Source organism: Chiloscyllium punctatum, chromosome 4 (genome assembly GCF_047496795.1).
Source record: "Chiloscyllium punctatum isolate Juve2018m chromosome 4, sChiPun1.3, whole genome shotgun sequence".
Lineage (NCBI taxonomy): Eukaryota > Metazoa > Chordata > Chondrichthyes > Orectolobiformes > Hemiscylliidae > Chiloscyllium > Chiloscyllium punctatum.
Window position 1 is genome coordinate 106,122,017 of NC_092742.1, and position 23,753 is coordinate 106,145,769.

General features: G+C 43.0%; 1 protein-coding gene across 4 annotated transcripts; it reads left to right on the forward strand.

The window, feature by feature from the left end:
- Positions 1–2,788: 2,788 nt before the first annotated feature.
- Positions 2,789–22,821, forward strand: LOC140476622 (uncharacterized). Of its 4 annotated transcripts, none has more exons than XM_072569510.1 (6): positions 2,789–2,973; positions 6,980–7,085; positions 11,616–11,716; positions 16,517–16,626; positions 17,381–17,589; positions 21,453–22,821. In XM_072569510.1, the coding sequence occupies exon 6, from the start codon at positions 21,556–21,558 to the stop codon at positions 22,609–22,611; it is 1,056 nt and encodes a 351-aa protein (XP_072425611.1). In that variant the 5' UTR covers positions 2,789–2,973; positions 6,980–7,085; positions 11,616–11,716; positions 16,517–16,626; positions 17,381–17,589; positions 21,453–21,555; the 3' UTR covers positions 22,612–22,821. The 4 variants fall into 4 exon arrangements, with proteins under 4 accessions (XP_072425611.1, XP_072425613.1, XP_072425612.1 ...); XM_072569512.1 differs by having other exon boundaries at positions 16,573–16,626; XM_072569511.1 differs by lacking the exon at positions 17,381–17,589.
- Positions 22,822–23,753: the final 932 nt, after the last annotated feature.

The window sequence follows — 23,753 nt, forward strand, 5'->3', positions numbered from 1 at the left end:
CGGGCATAAGCTCTCCTTTTTCTCAACCAAAATCTCAGTTTCTTGAACCAGCATTCACTACACCTACTAGTCTTTCTTTCAACCTAACTGGAATATAGGGTTTTTTTTCTTGGACTCTCATTATTTCATTTCTGAAAGCTTCCTACTTTCCAGCTGTCCCTTTACCTGCAAACATCTGCCCCCAATCAGCTTTTGAAAGTTCTTGCCTAATACCGTTAAAATTAGCCTTCCTCCAGTTAGGGACTTCAAATTTTAGATCTGGCCTATCCTTTTCTATTACTATTTAAAACTAATAGGATTATGGTTAGTAGCCCCAAAGTGCTCCCCCACTGACACCTCAGTCACCTCCCCTGCCTTATTTCCCAAGAGTTATGCATCTTCTCTAGTAGGTACATCCACGTACTGAATCAGAAAATTTTCTTGTATACACTTAACAAATTCCTCTCCATCTAAGTCCTTAACTCAATGGCAGTCCCAGTCTATGTTTGGCAAGTCAAAATCCCCTATCATAACCACCCTATTATTCTTATGGATAACTAAAAATCTCCTCTTAAATTTGTTTCTCAACTTTTTGCTAATTATTAGAAGGGGCTATACTACAATCCCAGTAAGGTGATCATCCCTTTCCTGTTTCTCAGTTCCAACCAATAACTTCCCTGGATGTATTCCCAGGAATATCCTGCCTATGTACAGCTATAGTGCTATCCCTTATCTAAAACACCACTCCCTCTCCTCTTTTGCCCCCCTTTCTATCCTTCCTATGGCATTTGCATCCTGGAATATTAAGCTGCTGTCAATCCCTGAGCCACATTTTTCTGTAATTGCTATGATATCCCAGTCCCAAATTCCTAACAATGCCTTGAATTTATCTGCTTTCCCTGTAGGGCCTTTTGCGTTGAAGTAAATGCAGTTTATTTTATCAGTCCTTTGTTCCTGCCTGCCCTGACTGTTTGACTTGACCCCTTTCCAAACTGTACCAGTGTCAGGTTGATGTCTTTCCTCACTATTTCCCTGGGTCCTAAACACCTCCCCCCCCCCCCCCCCACCCAAACTTACTAGTGTAAATCCTCCCAAGCAGCCCTTGCAAATCTCCCTGCCAATTAGTCCCTTCCAATTCAGGTGGATTCTGTCCTTCTTGTACAGGTCACTTCTACCCCAGAAGAGATTCCAGTGATCCAAAAATATGAAGCCTTCTCCCAAACACCAGCTCCACAGCCATGCATTCATCTGTTCTCGCCTCCTATTCCTACCCTCACTAGCTCATAGCACCGGGAGTAATCCAGATATTACTACTCTTGAGGACCTCCTGCCTAACTTTCTATATTTTCCCTTCAGAATCTTATCCTTTTCTCATCCTATGTCATGAATTCCAATGTGTACAATGACCTTCTATTGGCCCATCTCCCCTTTGAGTACATTCTGCACCCCCTCTCTTCTGAGCACCAGGGAAGCAATACACCATTCCATGAACCATTCTGATAAATCTTCTCTGCCCCCTCTCATGGACCCTCCCACCCTATACAAAGTGTGGTGATCTTTTGTTTGCACAGACCCAGATCATGTGTCATCTATTCTAATACTTCCTTTTCTGACCTGGTTTCAGATGCTGCATGTGATATGTCTAGTGTCTGGGAGTTCGATGTTACGGAAAAATGCTCTGTGGCCCATCGAGTCTGTGCCCATCAAAAACAACCACCTAACTATTCTAATATCATTTTCCAGCACTTGGCCCATGGCTTTGTCTGCCTTGGCATTGTAAGTGTGCACCTAAATATGCCTTAACTATTATCAGGGTTTCTGCTTCTACCACCCTTACAGACAATGTGATTCAGTGCAATTGTCACTGCAAGAGGACATCGCATCACACACAGGAATACAGAACATCTCAGTCTGTGCAAACAAGATATCACCACACATTGTAAAGGATGGAAGTGTCCCTGAAGTGGGACAGAATAGTTCATGGAATGGGAATTTTAGTTGCATGACATTGTTCATTCATTCATGGGTGTTGCTGATACACATCTAGAATATCTATCTATAATAAATGGATTCTCCTTCTCAACCTCTCCCTTCACCTGGTGCGTGGTAACCTTCAGGTTAAACCACCACCAATCATCACAGAATGGAGAACATTACAGCGCAGATGAAGATGTCAAGGGAGGATAGGAGGCCAGGATGGTGTGTCCCGGAGGATGGAATTTGTTGGAGGCGGGAGAAAGGGTCTTCGGGAGTAGGTGGAATTCACGTTCAAAGAAGTAGGCATAGATGCGGAGGTAGTGCAAAAAGTGTTCACATCTAGACGTTTGCAAAGTTCGATTGATATGTGGGAATAGTGGAATGAAGGTGAGTCCTTTGCTGTAACCAAGATGTTCACATTAGCTGATGGAAAACAGAACATGGTATACAAATTTAAGATTTTGTACATGATCGACAAGGAGGATATGATGAAGAAACTGTATGCAATGCATGGGAAACGAATACATACACTCAAAGCCTAATAATATTCAGGATTTAATCATACGTTTGATTCTATCATATTTTTATATAATGATTGGTTGCAGGTTTCTATCAGCAAACCTTCTTCAAATATTCTGGCAAATAAGTTTAGTAAAGACAATGTCAGTCTATGTTAGAAATCTGACAAATTATTCATTTTTGATTTCCTGCCTGTATACCCACTTTCAGTGAAACAGATACACAGCTGATCAAAGATCCAGCATTCGCAAGGTGCTCAGTATACCCTGTCAACAGGATGGAGAAGTGCGCAGGCGCAGTGGTGAACGTAGAACGGAGCATGCGCTGACTGATTAATGGCTGCAGATGGGGGTTTTTTTTCTCTGCTCCGTAAACGGTGAAAACGACGTAACTCGCAGAGCGCAGTGAATCTAGCGGGTGGACGGGGAGATTTCGTAAATGTCTTGTGCAAATCTCAAACCCGAAGAAAAGCTCCTGGGCTCCCGTTTGCAGCAAACGGTACGATGACTCCAGTCTTCCACCCAGGGGAGGCCTCTGTGCCGTCTGTCATCTTTATTTGGGGCACGAGACTGTGGGTTGTGTGTGTGAATGGGTGCCATGTCTGTAAGGGGCAATGTTTGCAGAGACTGTGGGTTGTGTGTGTGAATGGGTGCCATGTCTGTAAGGGGCAATGTTTGCAGAGACTGTGGGTTGTGTGTGTGAATGGGTGCCATGTCTGTAAGGGGCAATGTTTGCAGAGACTGTGGGTTGTGTGTGTGAATGGGTGCCATGTCTGTAAGGGGCAATGTTTGCAGAGACTGTGGGGAGGTTGCTGTCCATTGTTCAGAATGGTGATAGCGTGTCCATCAGGTTGCATTAGCCTCTCACAACCCATGTCTTATTGATGAGGTAGAGCGACAGACAAGGAAAGAAAAGCAAGCAAGTACTGTTATCCAGATGCCATTACTTCATAAGATAACCTGCCCGATGTGCTTTCCAAATAGAATCCCTGTAGTGTGGAAATAGGCCATTTGGCATAACAATTTAAAAGCAACTGTTTGGGTAAAGTGTTGGAAAAGGCTATAAGAGATAGGATTTATAACCATCTAGAAAATAATAATCTGATCAGGGACATTCAGCATGGTTTTGTGAAGGGTAGGTCGTGCCTAATGAACCTTATTGAGTTTTTTGACAAAGTGACCAAACAGGTAGATGAGAGTAAACCGGTTGATGTGGTGTATATGGATTTCAGCAAGGCGTTCGATAAGGTTCCCCACAGTAGGCTATTGTACAAAATGCAGAGGAATGGGATTGTGGGAGACATAGCAGTTTGGGGCATTAAGTAAAAACAATGACTGCAGATGCTGGAAACCAGATTTTGGATTGGTGGTGCTGGAAAAGCACAACAGTTCAGGCAGCATCCGAGCAGCAGCTGCTCCTTGGATGCTGCCTGAACTGTTGTGCTCTTCCAGCACCACTAATCCAAAGTTTGGATCAGTAATTGGCTTGCTGAAAGAAAACAGAGGGTTGTAGTTGATCGAACATGTTCATCTTGATGTCCAGTCACTAGCGGCGTACCGCAAGGGTCGATGTTGGGTCTACTGCTGTTCGTCATTTTTATAAATGACCTGGATGAGGACTTAGAAGGGTGGGTTAGTAAATTTGCGGGTGACACTAAGGTCGGTGGAGTTGTGGATAGTGACAAAGGATGTAGTAGATTGCAGAGAGACGTAGTTAGGATGCAGAGCAGGTCTGAGAGGTGGCAAATAGAGTTTAATGTGGACAAGTGTGAGGTGATACATTTTGGATGGAGTAATCGGAATGCAAAGTACTGGTCCAATGGTAAGATTCTTGGGAGTGCAGATGAGCAGAGAGATCTCGGTGTCCATGTACACAGATCCCTGAAAGTTACCACCCAGATTGACAGGGTTGTTAAGAAGGCATACAGTGTTTTGGCCTTTATTAATAGAGGGATTGAGTTCCGGAACCAGGAGGTTATACTGCAGCTGTACAAAGCTCTGGTACGACCACACTTTGAGTACTGTGTACAGTTCTGGTCACCGCATTATAAGAAGGATGTGGAAGCTTTGGAAAGGGTGCAGTGGAGTTTACTAGGATGTTGCCTGGTATGGAAGGAATGTCTTATGAGGAAAGGCTGAGGGCCTTGAGGCTGTTCTCATTAGAGAGAAGGAGGTTGAAAGGTGACTTACAAGATAATCAGAGGGTTAGATAGGGTGGACAGGGAAAGCCTTTTTCCAAGTATGGGGAAGGCAAACACAAGGGGACACAACTTTAAAGTGAGGGGAGATAGGTATAAGACAGATGTCAGAGGTAGCTTCTAAAGATATGGAATGCTTTGCCTGCAACGGTAGTAGATTCGCCAAGTTTAAGTGCATTTAAGCCGTCATTGGACAGGCATATGGATGTACGTGGAATAGTATGGGTGGGATGGGCTTCAGATTAGTATGACAGGGCGGCGTAACATCGAGGGCCAAAGGGCCTGTACTGTGCTGTAATGTTCTATGTATTTGAATATGAAGGGTTGAGAGGGATATGGGCCAAGTGCTGACAAACGGGACTAAATTAATTTAGGCTATCTGGTGGGTATGGACGAGTTGGACCGAAGGGTCTGCTTCTGCGCTGTACAGCTCTATGACTCTGTGAAAATGTCCTTGCTGACCCTCTGTAGAGCATCCCACCCAGATGCACCCCCCCTACCTGATCCCTGTAGCTTTGCATTTCCCATGGCTAGCCCATCTAGCCTGCAAATCCCTGAACACTATGGGAATTCAAGCATAGCCAATCGACCTAACCTGCACATCCTTGGACTGTGGGAGGAAACCCACAGAATGTGCAAACTCCACACGGAAAGTCACCTGAGGTTGGGATCGAACCCTGGTCCCTGGCACTGTGAGGCACCAGTGCCACCTAAAGATGTAGTCAGTCACATGAAAGCCCAGGGCAGTTGCTGACGAGTCAGAGAGATGTCACCAGTGAATTGAGGGACGCATTGAGGAGCAATGTGCGGTAGGGACTGTATGTGGTTGCCTGGACCAGGAGGGGGTTTGTGGATATTGTGAATTTCTGAGTAAAATGGGGTGGAATGGTGGCTCAGTGGTTAGCATTGCTGCCTCACATTATCTGGGACCTGGGTTCAAGTCAACCTTCAGGCGACTGTATAGAGTGTACACTTGCTTCTGCTGTCTGTGTAAGTTTCCTCAGGTGCTTTAGTTTCCTCCCATGATCCAAAGGTATACAGGTTATGTGGATTGGCCATGCTAAAATTGTTCAAAGTATCCAGGGATGTGCAAGCTAGGTGGATTTGTCATGGGAAATGCAGGGTTACAGGGATAGAGTGGAGGGTGTTGGTTTGGGTTGGATGCTGTTCATAGAATTGGTGTGGATTTGATGTGCCAAATGACCTGCTATACAGAAGATGCTGTAAAGACCCGATTTGGAGATGCCAGTGTTGGACTGGGGTGTACAAAGTTAAAAATCACACAACACCAGGTTATAGTCCAACAGGTTTAATTGAAAGCACTAGCTTTCTGAGTGCTACTCCACAACCACCTCCGAAAGCTAGTGCTTCCAATTAAACCTATTCAACTATAACCTGGTGTTGTGTGATTTTTAACTCTGTAGAGACCCAGTACACTGGCAGCCTTAATGGATACAGTAACAATCCTGATATTGTATTGTATTGTAGAACAAAGTGACCTTGAAAGTGGAGTCTCAAATAGGATAGTGAAGAAGACATTTTGTTTGCTTACCTTTATTAGTCAGAGCATTAAGTATAGAAGGTGGGAGGTCATGTTGCAGCTGTATAGGACATTGGTGAGACCAGGTTTGGAATGTTGTGTGCAGTTCTGGTCTCCCTCTTACAGGAAAGATGGTGTGAAACTTGAAAGAATTCAGAAAAGACTTACAAGGATGTTGCCAGGATTGGAGGGTTTGAGCTACAGGGAGAGATTGAGTAGGCTGTTTTCCTTGGAGCATTGGAGGCTGGGGGGCTCTGTTATAGAGGTTTATAAAATCATGAGGGGCATGAATAGGGTAAATAGACTAGGTCTTTTCCCTGGGCTGGGGGAGTCCACAACTGGAGGGCATAGATTTAGGGTGAGAGGGGAAAGATTTAAAAGGGACCTAAGGTGCAACTTTGTCATGCAAAGGGTGGTGTGTGCATGGAATGAGCTGCCAGAGGAAGTCATGGAGGCTGGTACAATTACAGCATTTAAAAGGCATCTGGATGGGTACATGAATAGGAAGGGTGTAGAGGGATATGGGCTAAGTGCTAGCAAACAGGACTAATTTATTTAGGATATCTGATTGGCATGGACGAGTTGGATCGAAGTGTCTGTTTCCGTGCTTATATCTCTATGACTATCCTGGACTGACAGTGATAGAGTCAGGAAAGTTCTTTCACTGAGGCTTGGAAGGTCACACATATGCACAGAAAGGTCAAACAAAGGGAATAAATTATCTGAGTTCTACCTTTGACTCTGTGCTTTCTAAACTTCTTTTCCAGAATACTTGCAGAGTATTCACACACAGGAATCTCCAACCAAAGATCACAGAAGAATCTGACAGAATTGGTGGAATCATCAGACATTGGATATCATTAGCTATTGAGTGTAAGTGTTGCCTTCCCAATCATTAGATGATACTGCATCTAATTTCTTCTCGTCATATCCTCCCTGTCAACCTGGTCCAAAATCTTAAATTTGTATTCCATGATTTGTTTCCTATTAGCTGATGTGAAAATCTTATTATATCTATCTCACTTAAACCAATCAGAAACACTTTAGGCTCTGTCATATCTCTTCAGCTTCAGTTGCACCCTCATATCACAAATCCCTCAGTCCTGAACCATTCTGGTGAATGAACAAATCTGTTCCCTCTCGGCAACCTTGCCATCCTTCACAGTGTGTGGTTATCTATGGTTTGCACATATCCAGGTACTGTGTGTTCCTGTGGATGACGTTGTCACATAACAAAAATTCACAGGGATATCACCTACTCCCTGGGGATTTCCGCAACTGAGATAGAATATAGAACAGACAACAGTACAGCACGGTATAGGCCCTTCGGCCCTTGATGTTGTGCCAACCTTTTAACCTACTCTAAGAGAATAAATTATCTGACTTCTAACTTTGACGCTGTGTTTTCTAAACTTCTTTTCCAGAATACTTAGAGTATTCACACACAGGAATCTCCAACCAAAGATCACATAAGAATCAGTGGAATCATCAGACACTGGATATTCTTGACCATTGAGTGTAAGCGTTGCCTTCCCCGAGATTGTTCACTGTCTCCAGAGTTTCTGATATCTTTCCAGCTGTGGAATCCTGGAGAGTTTCAAATTGAAAATACTGACCATTTATGAACAATTTTGAGCTTTTAGTACTCTATCTATTACCTGTACAAGGTTTGGTGGATCTTGAGCTGGTATATCTCCTTTAATGTGGTTCTGAATCCATTGCTTAAATTCAGCTCTGCCCTCCTTCTGTCCAGGTTATTTTTGTCATCTGTGTCTGGATGAGGTTTCTACCTTATACCTTGGAGTCATTCAGCATGTAAACGGGCCCTTTGGTCCAACTCATCAATGCTCACCAGATATCCTAATCTGAACTGGACCCTTTGCAGCATTTGACCTATGTCCCTCTAAACCTTTCCTATTCAATAGACAATAGGTGCAGGAGTAGGCCATTCTGCCCTTCGAGCCTGCACCACCATTCAATATGATCATGGCTGATCATCCTTAATCAGTATCCTGTTCCTGCCTTATCTCCATAACCCTTGATTCCACTATCCTTGAGAGCTCTATCCAACTCTTTCTTAAATGAATCCAGAGACTGGGCCTCCACTGCCCTCTGGGGCAGAGCATTCCATACAGCCACCACTCTCTGGGTGAAGAGGTTTCTCCTCACCTCTGTCCTAAATGGTCTACCCCATATTTTTAAGCTGTGTCCTCTGGTTCGGCACTCACCCATCAGTGGAAACATGTTTCCTGCCTGCAGAGTGTCCAATCCTTTCATAATCTTATGTCTCAATCAGATCCCCTCTCAGTCTTCTAAACTCAAGGGTATACAAGCCCAGTCGCTCCAGTCTTTCAGCGTTAAGGTAGTCCTGCCATTCCAGGAATTGACCTCGTAAACCTGCACTGCACTCCCTCAATAGCCAGAATGTCTTTCCTCAAATTTGGAGACCAGAACTGCACACAGTACTCCAGGTGTGGTCTCACCTGTACAGCTGCAGAAGAACTTTTTTGCTTCTATACTCAATCCCTCTTGTTATGAAGGCCACTCTGCTATTAGCCTTCTTCACTACCTGCTGTACCTGCATTGACTGGTGTACAAGAACACCCAGATCTCTTTGTATTGCCCCTGAACCTAAATTGATTCCATTTAGGTAGTAATCTGCCTTCCTGTTCTTGCCACCAAAGTGGATAACCATACATTTATCCACATTAAACTGCATCTGCCATGCATCTGACCACTCACCTAACCTGTCCAGGTCACCCTGTAATCTCCTAACATTCTCCTCACATTTCACCTTGCCACCCAGCTTAGTATCATCAGCAAATTTGATTAGATTAGATTACTTACAGTATGGAAACAGGCCCTTCGGCCCAACAAGTCCACACCGCCCCGCTGAAGCGTAACCCACCCATACCCCTACATCTACATCTACATCAACCCCTTACCTAACACTATGGGCAATTTGCTAATGTTATTACTAATACCATCTTGTATATCATTAACATATAGTGTAAAAAGCTGCGGTCTCAGCACTGATCCCTGCGGTACCCCACTGGTCACTGCCTGCCATTCCGAAATGGAGCCATTTATCACTACTCTTTGTTTCCTGTCAGCCAACCAACTTTCAATCCAAGTTAGTACTTTGCCCCCAATCCCGTGCGCCCTAAGTTTGCTCACTAACCTCCTATGTGGGACTTTATCAAAAGCTTTCTGAAAGTCCAGGTACACTACATCTACTGGATCTCCCTCGTCCATCTTCAGAGTTACATCCTCAAAAAATTCCAGAAGATTAGTCAAGCATGATTTCCCCTTCATAAATCCATGCTGACTCTGATCTATCCTGTTACTATTATCCAGATGTGTCGTTATTTCATCCTTTATAATAGACTCCAGCATCTTTCCCACCACTGAGTTCAGATTAACTGGTCTATAATTTCCTGCTTTCTCTCTCCCACCTTTCTTAAAAAGTGGTACAACATTAGCCACCTTCCAATCCGCAGGAACTGATCCCAAATCTATCGAACTCTGGAAAATAATCACCAACGCATCCACGATTTCTTGAGCTACCTCCTTCAGTACCCTGGGATGTAGACCATCAGGCCCCGGGGACTTATCAACCTTCAGACCTAACAGTCTCCCCAAAACCAATTCATGGCAAATATAAATTCCCTTAAGTTTCGGTCCTTCAGCCACAGTTACCTCAGGGAGATTGCTTGTGTCTTCCCCAGCGAACACAGATCTGAAGTACCAATTCAATTTTTCTGTAATTTCTTTGTTTCCCGTCATATATTGCCCTGTTTCTGTCTTCAAGGGCCCAATTTTAGTCAACCATTTTTTTGCCTTTCACAAACCTAAAAAGCTTTTACTATCCTCCTTTATATTTTTGGTCAATTTACCTTCGTACCTCATCTTTTCTCTGAGTATTTCCTTGTTAGTAATCCTCTGTTGTTCTTTAAAAGCTTCCCAGTCCTCTGTTTTCCCACTTATCTTTGCTACGTTATACTTTTTCTCTTTTAACTTTATATGTTTCTTAACTTCCCTCATCAGCCACGGCCACCCATGCCTCCTCCTAGGATCTTTCTTCCTTTTTGGAATGAACTGATCCTGCATCTTCTGCATTATACACAGAATTATCCGCCATTGTTCCTCCACTATCATCCCTGCTAAGGTATTTCATCATTGAACTTTGGCCAGCTCCATAGTTCCCTTTATTCAACAGAAATATTATCACTTCCGATTGTACCCTCTCCCTCTCAAATTGCAGATTGAAGCTTATTGTATTATGGTGACTACTTCCCAATGGCACCTTCACTTCGAGGTCCCTGATCAATTCTGGTTCATTGCACAATACCAGATCCAGAATTGCCTTCTCCCTGGTAGGCTCCAGCACCAGCTGTTCTAAGAATCCATCTCGGAGGCACTCCACAAAATCTTGAGGCACTCTTGAGGTCCAATACCATCCTGATTCTCCCAGTCTACCTGCATGTTGAAATCCCCCATAACAGCTATAGTAACGTTTTTGCAACAGGCCAATTTCAGCTCCTGATTCAACTTACATCCGACATCCAGTCTACTGTTTGTGGGCCTGTAGATACCTCCCAAGAGGGTCTTTTTACCCTTAGAATTTCTCAGCTCTATCCACTCTACATCCCCTGATTCTAGGTCCCTCTGCGCAAAGGACTGAATATCATCCCTTACCAACATGGCCACCCAACCCCCTCTGCCCGTCAGTCTGTCCGTACGACAGCACGTGTAGCCTTGAATATTCATTTCCCAGGCTCTGTCCACTTGAAGCCACGTCTCAGTTATCCCCACAATATCGTATCTGCCAATTTCCAAAATTTAGATGCTTTTTAAATGTTGTAATTGTACCTGCCTCCACGACTTCATCTGGCTATTTGTTCCATACATGCGCCATCCTCTGCATGAAAAAGGTGTGCCTCAGAATTCTTTTCAGTCTTTCCCCTCTCACATTAAACCTCTGCCCTCTAATTTTGGGCACACCACCTGGCAAAAAGACCTTGGCTTTTCACTCTATCCATGCCCCTTATGATTTTCCAAACGTCCATAATATCACCTCTCAGCCTCTGACACTCAAGGTAAAATATCCCCAGCCTATTCAGCCTCACCCTACAGCTCAAACCGTCCAGTCCTGGCAGCATCTCTGTGTGTCTTTTCTGCACCCTCTCAAGATTAAGTTTGGATCATCCCCTGACCATCTCCTGTCGACTTAGAAGCTTCACTTGCCCAGAGTATCTTTCTCAGTCAAGTTTTTGTTCCTGCAGTGCAGTCCTTTTCTGTTCTGCTTCTGAGCTTTCATAAACCTTAAATTTTACACAATGTTTGTTCTCTGTAATTTATTCAGCATAATCTGAAACATTAATTGTGTGTCTCCCTCTACAGTTATCAGTAAATATTATCAATCCTGCTACCTGTGAAGATGATGTGTGAATTTGCAGAACCGCTGCAGTCCGTGTGGTGAAGGTGCTTCTTACTGCTGTTTGGTAAGGAGTTATCAAATGATAGTGAAGAACCAGGCTATTTCTCCAAATTAATAACAATTTGTATTTTGCACAGGATAGTCGTAAAATAATATTTGCCATCAGGCCACCTATGGAGATATTAGGACAGGTGGCCAAAAACTGGGCCAAAGTGATAGGTTTTTAGGAGCAACTTGAAGAAGGAAAGTGAGGTTGAAAATCAGGGAGGTTTGGAGAGGTTTATTGTCTTGGGAAGGTGAAAGGATGGTGATAGAGATGGAATGCTTAGGTGGTTGAAATTTTAGGATATACGGTATTTCAGAGGGTTGTGAGGCGAGAGGAGGTTACCAAGAGAGGGACATGCTGTGACATAATTTCTAAATAGGGATAGGAATTTCAATATTTTAGTGCTTTGTCATCCAGGAAATATGTAGGTCAATGAGCACAGGGTGAATGGGAATGGATGTGAAGGAGCACTCGGGCAGCATAGTTTTGGATGACTTCAAGGTTACAGAGAGGTTGAATGTGGGAGGCTAGTTGGGAGTGTGGAAGGATATTTAAACCTAGAGGTAACATTGGAATGGATGAGCGTTTCGACAGAGATGCACTGAGATTAGGGTTAGACCGGGTGATGTTACTCAGCTGGAAATGGGAGACTGTGTTAATAATAATGAGGTTGTGTGGTTGGAAACACATCTTGGGTGAAATACTTCCCGATTATTGTGAACAGTCTGGTTCAGCCTCAAACAGTTATTGGGGAGAGGGATGGCGTTAGTACTAAGGGAGTTCAGTTTATAACTAGGAGTGAAAACAATGGCTTCAGTCATCCCAGAATTTAATTGGAGGAAATTTCGGCACACCCAATATCAGACAAATCAGGAAAGTGTGTGGCTGGGAGGTGATCATTGTCATGTTCACCTCATTGCATGGTCCGTTCAGATGGTGGAGCTTCATAATTTGGGAGGGAGAGGTTTGGGGGATCCCATCAACATTCTGGGTGAGTTGTAAATATTTAAAATCCTTTTCCATTCTGACTCTTCCATCTCTCACTTTGTCCTGCGACAGAAACCAGAGTCTTGTAAAGGCCCAAACCGGCTGGCAAGATCCCCTCCCTGAAGGATGTTTGTGAATGAGTTTGGTTTCAGCATATACAGCATAGAGAAAGGTTCTATGCTGACCAACAAACACCTGATTTTCTTTGTTTTTTATACTAATCCCATTTTCTTGCAGTTGGTCCATTGTCTATTATACTCTGGCATTTTAAGTACTCATTCAGATGCTTCTTAAACATTGTGAGATTACCTATTTCCACCACTCTGTCAGGTAGCATGTTGCATATATCTAACACCCTCTTGGTAAAGTTGTTTTTCTCCAGTCTGCTTGAAACTACTTGCACCTTTCCACCATGCCCACTGGTCTTAGACCTGTCTTCCAACGGGAAGACATTTGCAGAATGTACTCTGTCTATGCCTGTCATAATTTTGTAGACCTCAATCTAGACTGTGATATGCCTGTACTGTTTGCAAACAAAGAATTTCATTGTACTTAGGTACACATGACAACAAATCCAATCAATCAATCATTAATGTACGTGCAAACAGCAAGTATCCCAGCATTAGTCCCCATGGTAAATTACTGGCTTTCAATTTAAAAAAAAAACCCTCCACCCTCTTTGCCTTCTATTTGTAAGCCAGTTTTGGATCCAGTTTGCCAACTTGTCTTGGATCCAATGGGGTTCTACCTTTTGGGACCACACTTCCATGTGGAACCTTGTCAAAGGCATTTCTGAAGACCATGTAAACCACATCTACTGCACAACCCTATTTAAAATATTTAGTCACTTTTTCAAGAATCTCAATTTAGTTAGTCAAACAAGATCTCCTTCTAACAAATCCATTCTGATTATCTCTGATTAATCTTTTTCTGTCCAAATGTTGATTAATCTTGTCCCTCAATTTTTTCCAATAATTTCCCTACCACTGACGTTAGACTTTATAATTATGTGGCGTATCCCTATTTCCCTTGAACAAAGGAAACATTTTAGCTGTATCCAGCCATTTGGCAATTCACTTGTAGCCACCAAAATATTAAGTTTACCTGCCAGAGCCCTGGCAGTCTACTCCTTGCCTCCTATTGCAGCCTGGGATACATCTTCTCCAGACCCTGGGGGTTACGAACCCTTTTATCTGCGAAGACATTAAATACCACGTCATTTATTAAGCTTGATGTGGAGTTGCCAGTGTTGCACTGGGTGGACAAGGTCAGAAGTCACATGACACTGGGTTGTAGTCTAACAGGTTTATTTGAAATCACATGCTTTGAGCACTGCTCCTTCATCACTTCACCTGATGAAGGAACAGTGCTGTGAAAGCTTGTGATTTCACGTAAACTTGTTAGACTGTAACTTGGTGTTATATATAGATTTTAACATGTTCCAGAACCTCAGTATATCAATTGAAATCTCTAGCTGCAATGTCCCTCTCCTCTGTGGATGCAGATGAACAATATTCATTTAAAATGTTATCCATGTCCATTGGCTCCACATGTTGGTTGCCCCTTGAGTCTCTAATAGGTCCCATTCTTTCCTTGGTAATCCTTTCACTCTTTGTATTCATATAAAAAGCTTTGGGGTTTTCCTTGATCCCATCTGCCCAAGATATTTCCTATCCTGTCTTTTGAAACAAAATCAGACACTCATTTGAAGGTCCACCACTGTAATGGTGTTCACCTGTTGGTGTCTTCGCAGTTTAGATGAATGAGTTCCTTCCCATACTCTGAGCAGGTGAATGGCTTCTCCCCAATGTGAAAGGATTCACTCACTCAGAAGTGACTGGATTTTGCTGCTAGTCACAACAATAAATCAGGTTCATCAGGTTCTGTTTCTGCAGACCTTGGAAAACTGGTTTAGATTTTGTGTTGTTAAATGAAGCTGTTTATTACTTGTTGTCCAACAAAGTGCCCTGTAAGGTTGTTTCAGAGGGTAGTAAGGAATCACTGCATTACTGTGGGTATGGAGTCATACATAGGCCAGACCAGGTAAGGATGACAGATTTCCTTCCCTCAAGGACATTGCTGAACCAGATCAGTAGTTCCAACAATCGATGGTGGTTTTGTAGCATGACTACGGAGACTAGCTTTCAATTCCAGACTTTATGAATTGAATTTAAATTGCACCAGCTATTGTTGGGGATTGATCCTGTATCCCCTGAAAATTAACACAGGATCACTGGACCAGCAACACCCCTACTACACTGCTTTGGGAGGCTGTATCCCCTGAACAGTAACACTTGGATCACTAGTCCAGTGACATTCCTACCACGCTACAACCTCATTCTCGACTCCAGCTCAGATGTAAATGTTAGTATTCTGTATAAAATTCAAATCAATCAGTGTTGTGTAAACTGAATGTTTCTCAAGCTCTGACATATTAGGTTCTTTTGAGCGGCACTCCCTTCATCTGTATTTTGCATCCTCATCTCCAACAAATGTGAGGAGCTCATGGTGATTCTATGGCTGAGACGATCCAACAAACTGTCTCCCTTTTACTAGCCACCAGATTAAACTGTCACTAAACTTTTGCCACATCAGAGATGTGACTTTATACTTTTCTCCATACAGCCTCCATAGTCACCAGCGAGTTAATACTGGAGAGAGAGTGTAATACTTCACCTTTGGCATGTTTATTGTAAAATTCACACTCACTCAGTGTGGTTCCACTCCTTCCATCAACTCTCACTGGGAGGATGCTCAGGTGATTGTTGAACCTGCAGGAGCATCAGTGAGCTCACACCTGGGAGAGGTCATTCTGTGTGTGGGAATGGATTCATCAGGATTTGGAGATGCCAGTGTTGGACTGGGGTGTACAAAGTTAAAAATCACACAACACCAGGTTATAGTCCAACAGGTTTAATTGGAAGCACACTAGCTTTTGGAGCGATGCTCCTTCATCAGGTGATTGTCACCTGATGAAGGAGCATCACTCCGAAGGCTAGAGTGCTTCCAATTAAACCTGTTGGACTATAACCTGGTGTTGTGTGATTTTTAACTTCATTCATCAGATGTGGTTTCACACTGCTGAATTTACACTTAATGACCCCAGCACACTCACACTGAGGAGAACCCATTCACTTGCTCTCAATGAGGAAAGAAATTCAAGTCACTCATTCCTATCTCAGCAGACAGCAACATGTTCATCCTGACAAGAACCTGTTTCAAAGGCCTTTCAAAGGGACAACAAGGTAGCTCAGTGGTTAGCACTGCTGCCTCACAGTGCCAGGGATGCAGCCTCGGGTGACTGTCTGTGTGGAGTTTGCACCTTCTCGCCATATCTGCGTGAGTTTCCTCCAGGTGCTCCAGTTTCCTCCCACAATCTAAAGATGTGTAGGTTAGGTGAATTGGCCATGCTAAATTGCCCCATAGTGTTCAGGGATATGTAGGTTAGGTGCATTAGTCAGGGGTAAATGTAGAGTAGGTCTGGGTGGGTTATTCTTTGGAGGGTCAGTGTGGACTTGTTGGGCAATTCTATGAAAATGTGAGCGGAGATTTTAAAAACAAAATGGATCTGCTGAAACACAAACCTGATCACACTGGTGACAAACTCAAAACTATTCTCTGTGGATTCACTTGGTCATCTTACCTACAACACAGCACCATATTTATTCTGGCAGTTGCTGGTTGTTTCTGCTGGTATTAATAATTGCTGTAACTGAGCTGGAGTTTAGTATTCTGGATAAATATCAAATCAGCTTTGGATGAAGGACACTATTGTTGTTTTCTGTCTTTTCCACCTGAATGTTGATGATTCTTTCTTAAAATTATTCACAGGATGTGAGCATAATTGGTCAGGCCAGCGTTCATTACTCATCCCTATTTGCCCACAGGCCAGTGGAGAGTCAACCACGTTGCTGTCTGAAGTCACATGTAGGCCAGACTAGGTAAGGATGGCAGTTTCTTTTAAAAAAGGATATTAGTGAAATAAATGGACTTTTCCTAGTAATCGACAGTGGTTTTGTGGTCATCATTAGACTTTTAGTTCCAGATTTTTATTGAATTAGAATTCCGTTGTCTGCTGTGGTGAGATTGGAGCCTGTTTCTCCAGAAAATCACATATGAGGAACGTTTGAGGGCTTTGGGACTAAATATGATGGAGTTTAGAAGGATGGGGGGGGGGGGGGGGGGGGAAATCTAATTAAAACTGAGGGCTTATTGAACAGCCACAACAAGGTGGACATTGGGAAGATGTTTCCAGTGGCAGGTGAGATGAGGACCTGAGGGCACACCCTCAGAGTAAAGGGAAGAACCTTTAGAATGGAGATAAGGAGAAACTTCTTGAGTCAGAGCGTGGTGAATCTGTGGAATTCATTACCACAGAATGTGGAGGCCAGGTTATTGAGTATATTTAAAGCAGATAGATAAGTTCTTGATCGCCATGGGGAGAAAGTGGGAAAATGGAGTTGGAAACCTATCAGCCACAACTGAATGGCAGAGTAGACCTGATGGCCTAAATGGCCTAGTGTAGTGTTAATACCACCAGGCCATCGCCTCCCCTAAATATGATCACTGCCTGACTGGAGCTCAGCAAGGACAATCTGGAGGCAGGACATCAAATAGAATGTCAGTTTGGACACAATCCTTCAGGTGAATGTTGAGAAGGATAACAGGATCTTTCCCATCTCTCTTCACCAACAGTAAAGTTCCTCTTTAGGTTCATCCTGAGGTGGGGAAGGAATGTATCCCAACCGCTCTCCTCCATGGTTCACAGCTCCTCGACCTGGAACGCAGGCTGCTTTACAACTGAGTTTAGAGTCATCGAGAACAACAGGAAATGCTGCAAATGAACTGTCAGATCAGATCGGGGTCAAACAGGAATCTGTTCCTGACTGAAAGTGAAATGGGAGGTATAAGTTTCCGATCTGACATTGATACTACTCAGCATTCTGTGAAGGTGTAATATGTCTTTCTGACAGTCCTGAGCCTTACTGTTTTAACACAGGTGTTAATTCTTCTAAATTTAAACCAATTGTTTAAACTCTGTAATAAAATAGCAGATGGAGGATTATACAGGAACTTAGTCACTAGTCGTAAATCTATATAACAGATATTTGATCTCCAGACAAAGAAGAACATTTGTCATGTTTCCCAGAATTCCTTGTTTATATGATATATGTGTGTGTGTGTGTCTGTCTATTAAATGCCAGAATAAGTAAAGATCCACAACCTGAACTATCCACAAGGGATGTGATCTTAACAGTGAAGCTGAGATCAGTCCTGATGTAAACTCCACCACTGACTCCACTGAAGGTTTCAGGCTCAGGGAGTGGATTGTGAGGAAGCTGGCCTTAATATCCTGACTCATTTCTGGTGAGGAGCTAGAGGAATCCTTACTTAAGAACCGTGTGGGATTTTATCTGTCAGTGTCATTCCACAGCTGAAAAGGGGAAACGTTTCTTCCTGTTCACAATCACAATCATCTAATCCCTCAATTTCCTGTATTCCCAGGAAATCAACAACAACCTGTCCAAATTCTCTTCATAATTAAACCTCTCCAGCCCAGGCAACATGCTGAGAAATGTCCTCTGCAGTCTCTCCAGTGCAATCATATCCCTTCTCTAATGTGCACTACAGCACTGCACACAAACTCTCATTGCAGCCTGAGCAATTTTTCCTACAATTCCAGCATAATCTCCGTTTTAAAATCTATGCCTCAGCTAATAAAGGCAAGTATCCAGTATGCCTTTTAAACAACTTTGATTTACTTGCTACCCAGTGGATATGTACAGCAAGATGCTTGGTGATTCACAAAGTCTTACTGCTCATCGTGTATTCCCTTGCTTTGCTGCTTCTGCCTGAGAGCATCACGTCATATTTATCAGAATTTTTGAATACTAATTGTCACTGATCAGCCCATCTGACCAGCCGATTTATACCCCTAAATAATTTAAGGCTACGCTCCTCATTATTTTCCACTCCCCAATTTCTTTATCATGTATGAACGTACTGATATATTCAATTTTAAATTGTTCCTTTATGCCTTCCATAGCAAGAGCTTCAATACTGATCCCTGCAGAACTTTAATGTGCACAGGCATTAAGTCACAAATACATCCCTCGATCGTCACCCTCCACTTCCTGCCATGTAGGCATTCTGGATCTAATCTGCCAAATTTCCTTGCATCCCATGGATTCTTTCCTTCACTATCAGTGTCTCATGCAGGATCTAATGAAAAGCTTTGCTGAGGTTCAAGTAGACTACCTCAAATGCATTTCTGTTGTCTACGTACCAAATTATCTCTCCGAAAAATTGAATCAAGTAGATTAGACATGACTCCCCTTTGACAAAACCGTGCTGTCTGTTCATGATAAATCCCTGCTCTTCCAAGTATACCTCTTTACCCCCAAAATACATGAATCTTAGATTCATAAAGTCAGACCCTTCAGTCCACCTCGTCCATCCCAACCAGGTATCCCAAACTGAACTAGTCTCATGTTATGGACCAGACCAAATGCCGTAAAAATATCTGAAGAAGATAGTTTAGTCGCTAGCTTTTTTTCATTTGATGGATAAGCGTAAGGCGTTGTGTTCTGGAAGCAATTCAACCGATCAAACTACCAGGCTTGAAACAAAACACACTTTATTCATATGCTGTAATTAAAATAAAAAAGAATTGGCTTAACTGTAACTCTGTCAAAATGCTTAACATCATAATATATTATGTTTACTACTACTAATCAACTGTTCCAGTATAGCAACATCCCAAAAATACACCCTTGGCAAAGGTAAATTCAGTAAAATACATGATTTCAGATGCAATTCTAGCAGTTGGAAGATAACCCAAGCTTTTTGCTGTAACACGGAGGAATAAGAGCTTCCTCATCCAACTTCAAGACCCCAGCAACTGCTACTGAAAGTTAAAACTAAAACAAAATCCTGCTTTGTGGGAACTTGATCCTAACCATTCAAGCAGCTTTTATTGTTCCAAATTAAAACAAAAAAGGCCTCACAAGCTGTTTATTAGCTTTGGAGCAGACCGCTCTTCAGCTCTGTTGCAACCTTTCTTAAAAAAAGACAATACCCTTCTTAAAGCCACAGTATTGTCACACCCATTTGCCTGCCTTTGGCCCATATCCCTCTAAACCCTTCCTATTCATTCCCCCATTTAAGTGCCTTTGAAATGTTAAAATTGTACCAGCCTCTACCACTTCTTTGACAACTCATTTCCATACACACACCACTCTGTGTATGAAAACTTGTCTCTTAAATCTCTTTTCAATCTTTCCTCTCGCACCTTTAATCTACGTCCTCTATTTTGGAACTCTCCTAACCTGGGAAAAAGATCTTAGCTATTCACCCTATCCATGCCTCTCATGATTTTATAAACTTCTATATGGTCATCCCTCAATCAAATAGTTCTCCTTCTCCATTTAGAGTCATAGAGATGTACAGCATGGAAACAGACCCTTTGGTCCAACCCATCCATGCCGACCAGATAACCCAACCCAATCTAATCCCACCTGCCAGCACCTGGCCCATATCCCTCCAAACCCTTCCTATTCATATACCCATCCAAATGCCTCTTAAATGTTGCAATTGTACCAGCCTGCACCACTTCCTTTGGCAGCTCATTCCATACCTGTACCACCCTCTGTGTGAAACATTGCCCCTTAGGACTCTTTTATATCTTTCCCCTCACCCTAAACCTATGCCCTCTAGTTCTGGACTCCCCGACCCCAGGGAAAAGACTTTGCCTACTTACCCTATCCATGCCCCTCATAATTTTGTAAACCTCTATAAGGTCGCCCCTCAGCCTCTGACGCTCCAGGGAAAACAGCCCCAGCCTGTTCAGCCTCTCCCTGTAGCTCAAATCCTCCAACCCTGGCAACATCCTTGTAAATCTTTTCTGAACCCTTTCAAGTTTCATAAAATCTTTCTGATAGGAAGGAGACCAGAACTGCACACGATATTCCAACAGTGGCCTAACCAATGTCCTGTACAGCCGCAACATGACCTCCCAACTCCTGTACTCAATACACTGACCAATAAAGGAAAGCATAGCAAACGCCGCCTTCACTATCCTATCTACCTGCGACTCCACTTTCAAGGGGCTACTATGTTGATTTCAGGGGCCGATCTGTAAATCCTCTCCTTACACCTTGGAAATGTGAGTTTACAAGATGGTTATGTGGGAGCACAACTTAAAAGTTCAGAACACTTTTCCTCTGGTCCCCAAAATTTGTAAATCTATAATCCAAACTCCCCCTCATGCCTCAGTTGAAATGTGCCAAAGCACCAGTTTCAGCACGTGTTCTAGATCACTGTGGGGGTGGGCTGATTGGGCTACAAACCAGTAGGATGAGGGGGGATAAGACTGACTGATCCAGCATGTGCAATTGATGCTTCAGCTAAAGGGTGAGGATGAGGGTGGGGCTTGGTTAGAGATATGAATTTCCCCCATGCTGCAAGTGCTGTGACTTCATGACAGACATTGGATGAAGGAGGAATAGAAGGTAAAATTGGTGAACAGTGGAGGTCGAGAGAAAATTAGAGGTGATGTAGGGGAGAGTAGGTTCCCTTCTTGGAAAGACATCACCAAACCAGTTTGATTGTTAATAACAATTCAGCAAATTTTGTGGTTACGTTTCCTAAGTGTCAACCCTGTAAAATTACCAGATTCATTCAGCCCAATTTCAACAACTAACGTTTTGTTTGTGTTTTTTTTGTGAGCTTTCTCACTTTTGTTTTCTGTCTTACATCAATGTTACAGGATATTGATTGGACAGTGACTGTTTAGTGTCTGGAAATTGAAATCACAGATTCTGATGGATCGAATTGAATTTATTGCAACTTGAATATAATCAGATTTGAACATGGAAGTAAAAAGCATTAACAGCACTAAGAAACTGAACACATGTTCTATGTGTGGACAAAGCTTCAGTCAATCATCTTTACTGTGGAGTCACAAGTGTGGTCACACTGAGAAGATACTGTGGAACTGTGAGGAATGTGGGAAAGGATTCAATTACCCATCCCAACTGGAAAAGCATCAGCGCAGTCACAATGGGGAGAAGCCATGGAAATGTACAGATTGTGGCAAGGGCTTCAATTACCCGTCTGAGTTGGAAATTCATCGGCGCACCCACACTGGAGAGAAGCTGTTCACCTGCTCTCAATGTGGGAAGGCATTAGCTCATTTACAGAGTCTGCTAGTACACCAACGAGTTCACACTGGGGAGAGACCATTCAACTGTTCTGGGTGTGGTAAGGGATTCACTACGTCATCCAGCTTGCTAATACACCAGCGTGTTCACACTGGAGAGAGACCTTTTAAATGCTCAGACTGTGGGAAGAGCTACCAAAGTTCTGGGGAATTGATGTCCCATCAACGTGTTCACACCGATGAGAGACCATTCAGATGCACTCACTGTGGGACTGGATTCAAGCGATCATCTCAACTCACTGTGCACCACCGAGTTCACACTGGAGAGAGACCATTCACCTGCTCAGAGTGTGGGAAGGGATTTACTCAAACATCTGACCTGCTGAAACATCAGCGAGTTCATACTGATATGAGACCTTTTAAATGCTCTGACTGTGAGAAGTGCTTTAAAAGACTGGGAGATCTGAAGTCTCACCGGCGTGTTCACACCGATGAGAGACCATTCTGGTGTTCTTACTGTGAGACTGGGTTCAGGCGATCATTTGATCTCACTGTACATCAGAGAGTTCACACTGGCGAGAGACCATTCACCTGTTCTGAGTGTGGGAAAGGATTCACTCAGTCATCCAACCTCACTGCACATCAGCGAGTTCATACTGGAGAGAGACCATTCATCTGCTTGGAGTGTGGGAAGGGGTTCACTCAGTCCTCCAATCTTACAGTACATCAGCGTAGTCACAGTGGGGAAAGACCATTCCCCTCCTAAAAGTCAGTGTAAAAGTATTGATTAATTTATCATAATTGCTTGAGAGACCATTGAGTTCACAAGTAATGACACTGAATGTTGGTGTTAATCACATCCAGGACTGAACCATGTTCATTAGAGTCTATTTCTGCTGATGTTAAATTACTTGAGCTGAGTTGTTGGGGTGACTATTCCAGATAAAATTCAAATAAATCAGCTTTGTTTTAAACACATTGCGTTCAGCATTTTTAATATTTCTAACACAGTTTAGTTTATTTTGAAAGGCTCACTCTGTCACCCTTGACTCCTTCATCCTCACCTCCAACAATAAGTCTGTGCAGTTCATGGAGCTTCTTTGCCGCAAAGATTGAGACAGTCTGATCAGCTGCTTTACTCTCTGCCACTAGCCCGCTGAGCCAGACTGTCTTAAGATCTCCTTTGCCAGAGCCCTGAATCCACATTTTTCTCCCATTACTCCCCCATCTCTTCTCATGACAATTTCAGGTTCATCTTGGAGATGAGCCACATCTCCTGATCCATCAACTCAATTTGCACTAAACTCTTGACAACCTAATTATCCCATCTTTGATGTTATCATTATCTCTCCTCTCTTTTGGGTTGTCCAACTTTTTTTTTCAAGTCTGTCGTCATTATCGTTCCGCTGTCTGAGCAAAACACTGTCCAATCTCCAAACTCCCTTTCCTTGCTAGATGTCTTGGAATACTTCATCATCTCTCAAAGCCCTGTCCTTTACCAGAGTCCTTTACCATGTTTATAACACTGAAATCAGGTTTCTGCCACTAGCATAGTATTGAAAAACCTTGCTAAAGCCACAAATAACATTATACATATCTGACTTTTAAAAAAAACTATCCCTTCTCAGCATTCTTGACCAGTCTGCAGCCTTTGTCAATGTTGACCACACCATGTGGTTCCAAAGCTTCTTCACTGTTGCCCAGCTGCTTCATGTAGTCTTAATACTCTCTATCTAATTGTAGACAAGTTATCACTGGCTACAGTTTGCTTTCCAATTCCAACAGGTTCCACTTGTGTCTGCAAAAAATCCAGCTTTGGCCACCTCTTATGGACATGTTCCTATCGCAACATTATCTGGAAATACTGTCACTTTTCACCTCCAGGGTGCATAGTTCTTTGAAAGTAGA